Source organism: Diadema antillarum, unplaced genomic scaffold, assembly GCF_040938485.1.
Source record: "Diadema antillarum isolate AM-2024a unplaced genomic scaffold, OU_Dant_1.0 scf00000065, whole genome shotgun sequence".
NCBI classification, from domain to species: Eukaryota; Metazoa; Echinodermata; class Echinoidea; order Diadematoida; family Diadematidae; genus Diadema; species Diadema antillarum.
In genome coordinates, this window is record NW_027270954.1 from 564,150 (window position 1) to 572,033 (window position 7,884).

General features: G+C 38.4%; 1 protein-coding gene across 1 annotated transcript; it reads right to left on the minus strand.

Moving 5' to 3' along the window:
* Positions 1 to 305: 305 nt before the first annotated feature.
* On the minus strand, positions 306 to 5,608 carry LOC139716411 (neurotrypsin-like). The gene is made up of 5 exons (XM_071627958.1): positions 5,503 to 5,608; positions 3,305 to 3,613; positions 1,877 to 2,065; positions 850 to 1,131; positions 306 to 310 (listed from the first exon to the last, which is right to left on the minus strand). The coding sequence occupies exons 1-5, from the start codon at positions 5,606 to 5,608 to the stop codon at positions 306 to 308; spliced, it is 891 nt and encodes a 296-aa protein (XP_071484059.1).
* Between the last annotated feature and the right edge of the window lie 2,276 nt (positions 5,609 to 7,884).

Below are 7,884 nucleotides of genomic sequence, written 5' to 3' on the forward strand. Positions count from 1 at the left end.
GGCGCTTGACCTGAGAAAGCAAAATTGAAATCAGACCCTTTGCCTTTTTCCCTCCTCAATGGTGTCTTTAAGTTTCAGATACTAGTAGATTGTATTTTCGCGCAGTCTTTAACATCGGCGATAAACAAAGTTTAAAAAAAAAAGGTGGAAGGAGAAAATTAATTACAGGCAAATTACAATCATAAAATCATAAGTGAGACTCGCCATAAGAGTTTTCATCGTTAAAGGAGTAATAAAATGTATTACTAGTGATAGTCCGTACAGCAGTATTGCACTAACTGTGGTAGTAGCAATACATTGTAGGCCTACTCTTAAAAAGCAGTCATGCATGTAACATCAGTGATATTTATATTTCATACACAAGCGCTCTTCTCCATGTTATGGAAGTATTGATATATTCATATAATAACCAATGATAACATAAATACCAACTGAACACTGTTAACATTTCCTTTATTTTAGCGCTGCCATGACGTGTCAACACTAACGTCCATGTATCATACACTAAAAAGGAATGATCATCAACGAAAATACTTCTATTCATATCAGAGCAGGAACTAACCAATTTATAGGACGGTTAAAATGGATGTAGCTCCAAATGAGTTTGTATAATACATTGCAAATAAATAAGTTTTTTTTTAATTATTTGGTGAAGCAATAAAGCGTTTTTGAAGTGAAATGGATTTTTTTTTTGTAATGATCACATGGTATTTTGTATCAACCATGGAAAGCTTTAACCCTTTCTGTGCTTTGCATGTCAATAACAAAGGTATCAAAACACAAAACTTAATAGGTGTCTAATGTGTCCCATGGCACAAAAGGGATAGATATCACAAATTATCGTCTTACCATCGCTTCTTGGACAGTAGTTCTCTGTAGTGGTTGTCCTACCGATGTCGTTGATACCGGTGCAGGAGATTTCAACGCATTTACTCGGAATGGACTCAAGGGTCACGGAAGGGGAGCTTGAAGATGACTGCATGACGTCATCAATTGCAATCTCGTATGTTTCCATTGGTGGAAACGGCTGGTCCCGTGGGTTGACGTGGCACGTGATGTTAAGGCCATTTGCTCCTTGTCCGTCCTCGTTGTCAGCGATCTTGATCCAGATGATATCGTCTGCTGGAGCATCTGTCACGTGGTTAAAAGGCAGACGATCGAATGATATACACTTATAACTCCTTCTTATTGAGATATACTATCTTCACACAAACACACACACACACACACACACACACATGATAATAAATACTCATACATACATTATAAACATACCTTTATCAAAATAAAAATCTACATAATATAATACACGACAATGATTAAAAAACAAGGATTCGGTGTTATTAGTGTGGTAAAGCACATACTGTTTTGTACTTGTATTGCTGCGAGTATGAGCATATACCGTGAATGTAATGTTCTGAACGTCAACCTTTATACTCGGGAAAGCATCAACAAGGAAGATTGTAAGCTAGGTAAAGAATATTTATAGTAAGATTTGAAAGTGCATCTCAAATCATCCAAGTTGAAGTACAGGTGAGATTTCTAAATTTGAGTCTTGCTAGGCCTACTACAATGGCAGTAAGGTCCTTTTTGATACGCCGGTGTTTTCTCTCCACTTACATGAGAATTAACCATTATTAATGCTTTGCTATCGTAGATATATTGCAACAAGGACACTAATCTCAGTAGTATGACGTCATCGTATGTCAGCTAAATATCGTAGCTTTCCTCAGCACATGCTCACAGAAAAGTCACCAAGTTGAGAGGATGGTGAACGTTTAGACATAGAAAATCATGGCGTCATCTTGACTGGCACGCGCTACAGGTCCCACTGACTATGGGGTGACTAGTAGATACTCAACAAAAGTGTACTTACGCTGCACTTGCAAGTTTCGGGACCTTTCGCTGCCAATGAGATGACACTGAAGGACGCCCCCATTGTCAGCTGCAGTTGGAGTTAACGTCAGGTTGCTACGAACGTTGTAATATGTGTAATAATTGAAACCGTAGCCGAGACCCGAGCTAATGGACTCATTTGCATATGTAGCCACGGCATTATCGCTTCCTTTACACGAGAAACAGAGAAAATAGACATCAACAAGGAGAAGGGAGTTTGAGTAACATTTGGGAATAACATCAGAAGATTGACAACTGTGTATTAACGAAGGCATACACATAGAGTAAAATCTTGAATGAGTCGTAAAATTAATTTGAAACAGCATTTGTCATCAGATATCGCATCCTGTTCGGTGTATTCCATTGTTAATATTTGCAATCATGTGTAGTTTTCAAAAAGATACTCCTTAAATGCTCATTTTTGCTTAATTTGTTACTTTTTGATACCGTAATTAAGCTATTCGTGTTAAAATCAGATACTCATTTTAATTTGGCTTTAAGAAATCAACATAATTATTATTCTTATATGCGATACTGTAGAATAGTTCTATCTCCCTTTTTTTTCTGGTAACACCCTATTTGTCTTTTCTTTTTAACGTAGATATGAAGAGTTTGTTCGCAAAAACCGATAAGTCCATGTTTACCAAATGGAGATATTTGCGATTAAAGGTCAAGAAAAATAAAGGGAATAACAAGAAATTCTTTGCTTTTTTGACCATAACTTCAAAAATGTACCTTTGTAGTGACCAATATATCATTTCAATGGTATTATTTTGTACTTTATGACAGAGACCGTACTTCAAAATCTTCAAAAATGAACTTATCGGTATTTGCGAACAAACTCTTCACATATATTTTAGATAATACGTTAAATCGATGGTATAGTATTGGCGGAGATGCAGATTGGGCTTTAAACTTTTTGTGAGATGCAGCTGTACCAAGAAACCACGTATGAAATACTGTAGAACTTATCATTTTAAGAGGACTTCAAGATTTCTTTGATGGAAATCGGTTTTGGAATGGCTGAAACATCAAAAAAACAATGTAAAACAAAGTGATCACATTAAAAGGCTGGTCCCACCTTTTATTAAGATTGCTCTTTTTGGATATCTCAGCCATTTCAAAACCGATTTTCATCAAATAAACGGTGAATTCCTCTTGAAAGCATGCTCTTACATATTTTGTGAGAGGTTTCTCATCATCTCACCGAGAAATGACAGAAACCTGAAGTTAGGTCTCAACCAAAACTATCGCTCCCTTTAAGTCGATTGTCATAAATCAAACGCTCTGCCCGTTACCAAAATAATAATCTAAATAAGTCACCTATCTTGGTATATCCATGATGTTGGCCATTCTTCTTCGCAATGCATGCAGTCATGAAATACGTGAATTAGTGGAGAAAACTTACGGTCTCCCTCACACCTCACTCCTGCGTCTTCATCATGACCGCAGTCTTCACATGCCCAAGGAGGACGAGGGCAGTCAGTCAGAGAGTTTTCCCTTCCAGAACAGGCAACCTCGTCAAGCCAGGTAGGTCCAGATCCCTGCCCAAAATGGGAGTCAGTATAATGAGCTGAGGCGGATGAGTAGCCAAGGTCTCTGCAAACGACGTGCGCATCGTTGATATCCCAGGCATCGTCACACACCGTGCCCCACCGCCCGTTGCACGATATCTCGACTCTCCCCTCCCTTTCCTCCGATCCACCAGCCAGCCTCACTGAAATTACATGAGGACAAGTGTGTATCTTACTACAAAACGCACTCAACATTCGAAAACAAAACAAAATCCTGAGAGACACACACTTACGTAAAGTATTTTACACATTAACATGCCAATGGAATGTTTGCCTTTTAGGTTCATACTTCGCCGAATATATGCATAGTCACACACATTATGCAAACAATTATCAGATTATCAATACATCGTACATGTACATGTCCGAGTTTTTCTGTGCACGTAGGCATCAATGCATAACAAATTTTGCATAATTGCGTGGGGGGGGGGAGTGAAAATATTTGCTCAAATACTGTTTAAGGTACTTTTTTTCTAAAGCAATGTCCGAAATGAAAAAAAAAAAATCCAACCGATGTTCAAAATATCATTTTATGCAAACCTCCTATCTCGTCATCAAACAAATTCTTTGCCTACTATTATAGTGGGTATACACCATTGATGAAAGCAGAGGACCTTGATCCTTTGTTAGCCAAGAAACGCGGATCCATGAACGGTGATTAGGGAGTAGACGAAAGAAACAACAAACAAATCAAAACAAAAGAAACCAGGACATATCAAAAGGTAGAAAATACATTTCATTTAGATACTCGATCGTGTTCATGTGACTCGTTACTGGAGGAGTAAACGCCACTTGTCACCTCTGACCCAACGAAAGAGGACTATCAACATGCGAACATAATGGTTCGCTTTCTTCATTTGCAATTTCCACGTTCTCACGTTTTATAACAAAAATACTGTTCACTTTATGGGAATACTGTTACCTTATTTTCAAGTTGACAATATCTTGGATGGAGAAAAAGACAAATCAGAAACGAACAATCATCGGTTTTTGAGAGTTGAAATTCAGACATTGTCAAATGAATGTGTACTAGGAGCCTACACAATATGTGTGTCGACGCACACACATTGGCGTCTCCTGTTTTAAATCTACATACATTGTACTTGACTTCCTTGTGTGTGTATGTGTGCTCTCGTGTGTATGTGTGTGTATTTTGGAACATTCTCAACTTATCAAGCTGCATGTACTCACCCGCATATCCGGGACATGCACTTTCGCCGCAAGTACCGCTGTTGCAGTAATAATTATTAGTGTGTCCATTGTACTCCTTGATTTGGTCTGCCTCTGCCAGCCAGAGTTGCTATACTCCCTATCTCTTATTATTATTCTGCATCAACAGCATTAACGATATCATCAGTGCATGAATAGCAAGCCTGGGATGAAATCTCCCTCAATACTCTACTGCAATAACAGGTATGTGGGAAAATGACATTACGTATTAACAGTTAGAACAGTAGAAAAAAACCCTCTTTATCACTTCCGTCTAACTATGATTCAACACACGCTGGCAAAGTTAGTCAGTGGTCAGAAACCATGCCTTCATGCTTTTGTTCGAACCAGTGATTACTATTTTCAGCGTTCTTCTACCCCTTTAGCAAAACTTACCAACTTAACGTGATAAATCGGATCAATCTAAAAATCCATCCACTCGGTTGAAAGGGAAGAAAATACATCTTCAAAAATGATTTTGATCAGGCGATCATTTGAATAATATTTTCTGTGTTGACCAAAAGTTGTAGTTATCCTTACGTTCCATATCAATTCTCAGCATCTACATACTGGACACTTTCTAATTTCTTGGAAATAATTTTAATGCGGACCTTCTACTCACACACGTAGAGTAGACGCTACGCCATTCAGTTCACTCGTCTTACAGCACTTACCGCCTCTGGATATAAAAGATGAGTCATTAACACAAAACTACACACCTTTAGAAGTTATTTCAGCCAAGGTAAGTTTGATAAGAAATCAAACACGGTGCCTTCTCTGTAGCTTTAGAAAATGCTCATCTTAACAAGTGTTAAAAGCTTACTCTCTGCGATTGACATCACAGTCGGCCAAAGTTCACATCCGTTTCCAAAGTCCTTTGCTTTCTCTGTTTCCTCCTTCATGGGGTAAATGTCTTTGTCAGCAAACATATTTCAACCAATTGAAGTTTTGTTGTCTTCTTAGGAGATCGCATATGCAAAATTTATGCTCCTCGATAAGTACGTCACGTTTTTTCTTGCCTATTTACATATTTTCGCCTGTGCAGAGATCTTTTTGGACCTCGAGATTACGAGTTTACACCATGTACAGCAATCCCAATTATAACCCATACAACCATAGGGCAGAAAATTTCTGCCGTTCTGCTAAAGTGATTTCCATTTTACGCACCATTCGGCCTGTCTTTAAGGTACTTTATAATTTTTATATAGTCATATACCTTCAGGGCATACTATTCATTAGCTATTTTGTATTCCAATTTCATGTTACTATTTGTTGCGGTCTGCCTACTCACAGTACTTAGATGGTCCGTTACGAAAGCCTCCAAGTCTGTCCAATGACTCCGTTGGAAGTATGTACCACCATGCCTTCAAATAATCACATTTATCATGCTTACCAAGTTGAAACAGGCTAAAAACGGTGTACCGGTCTGCTCAGGGATTCTTTGTGGAAAACTTGCTCAGTTGATCCAACTAGAATAGCGTTCGTTGCGTCATAAAATCTGCTGGTTTTGGTTTCCTAACTTGAATACCGGTGAAAGGTCATATCCGATCGAGCCGCTCATTGTGTTGTGCACACTATGTGTGGAGAGATCAATGCGGAGTTGGCGTGAACAGTAAGCCAATTCTACCAGTCTAATCTGGAAAAAGAATGAATAATTCCTTTCAAGACACATTGTACGTATCGGGAAATACTTCAGCAATGTTCAAGGTTGTTTATTTTACCAGATCTGCGACATATGAAACCTTTCAACTTGCCAAATCACGCCCATTGTGACATTGCCATCCGTAATTTCTTGCCTTGTTTTTGACATGACAAAATATCTTTTGATATCTGTTTCTGAAAGGAGACGAAAGCATCTACTCATTTCAGCATAGTTTTGGAGCTGTTTCTTCCCATCCGCAATATTTACCATTATTATTTTGGCAGTATAAGTTTTAGTGGATTGTTCTTAGGCATTTCTTTACAGAAAAGTTAAATGATTGAGGGTATTTAACATTTCCGTGTCCTTTCTAGGCACACAGTTAAGGTGACCGTTGAAAGCTCGAGATTTTCTGCCCTTTTACACTAGTCGACTCTGATGCTTGAATGACAAATCTTACACTCATTATCTCGGAAGTCTGTCACACTTATGTTGTCAAAATCTCTGCACGTGTAAACGAACTATTCATCTTTCCTCAGTGGTGCATATCACGCTTAATAAAAGGAGCATTTCTTCCACATATGATGAAATTTCAGTCTCGGTGTAGCACTGTGTGAAAGGTGACTTCCGTCTGAGGTTTCAGGATCAAATATTGAAGCGCCCTCTATCTTTTGTCTTTGATTAGATTCAATTTTACATGAGTGTAACGAGAGAACAGCAGATTTCTAATGTCATTTTCAGTGTTATATGTAGCAAGTACCCGGTCCAGAAGTTATTTAGTGACGATCAAACACATGTTAGCACACACACACACACACACACACACACACACCTGTGTGTACAACACTATATTAAATGTATATTCTATTTTCTCCTTTACTGTAAGTGATATTTTCAGTACTGTTATATTGGCAGGCTTTGCCTATTGAAAGTGTCCCTTATGATGATAACTGGATCGACTGACATGCCTTAAAACAATATAAACTGACGTTTTCGATACTTTCATAAGACTAGAATAAAAAAAAGTTGATTATGTTCATCATGATTATTATGTATTCATTTTCATGACAATAGCATACCACAAGTCACATAGGTTAGCTGGAAAAGTGAAATTAATAAAGTTGGGCATGGGGCCAAAACTTGATCGCGCCCAACCGGAAGGCAGAAAAAGACAGCAAAATTGAAGCATAAAAGTCTTCGTTTTCACTCTGTTTCGACTTTTCTCATGCAGTAAATTAACTAATTAGGCTATTTCAGGTGGGTGCTTTAAAGTCCTGGAGATGACCTATTCAAATATAGTTAATTATCAATACATCGGTCCTTTCTATATAATCTGTAGTTTGTATAGTTCGGCTGACTTCGCTGCTGGTAGTGAAGCCGTCTGTGATTTGGACGCCATTCAAATACCAGCTTAGAACAGCCGAGCCGTAGACGTCATTTCCGGAGCACACTGCCGTGACTTCACGGCCAGCCCAGAGAGGAGAGGCTACCTCGAGATTCATCGTCATGGCAGCTGAAAGAATAATATCAGAAAATAAAGGGGACTGACAACGAGGCATGAATAAT

Coding starts and splice junctions, on each gene's coding strand:
- LOC139716411 (XM_071627958.1), bottom strand. CDS start 5,608: ATGTTTGCTGACAAAGACATTTACCCCATGAAGGAGGAAACAGAGAAA. Junction 3,614..5,502: donor TGTGATGTCAATCGCAGAGA/GTAAGCTTTTAA, acceptor ATGTAATTTCAG/TGAGGCTGGCTGGTGGATCG. Junction 1,132..1,876: donor CCGAAACTTGCAAGTGCAGC/GTAAGTACACTT, acceptor ACCACGTGACAG/ATGCTCCAGCAGACGATATC.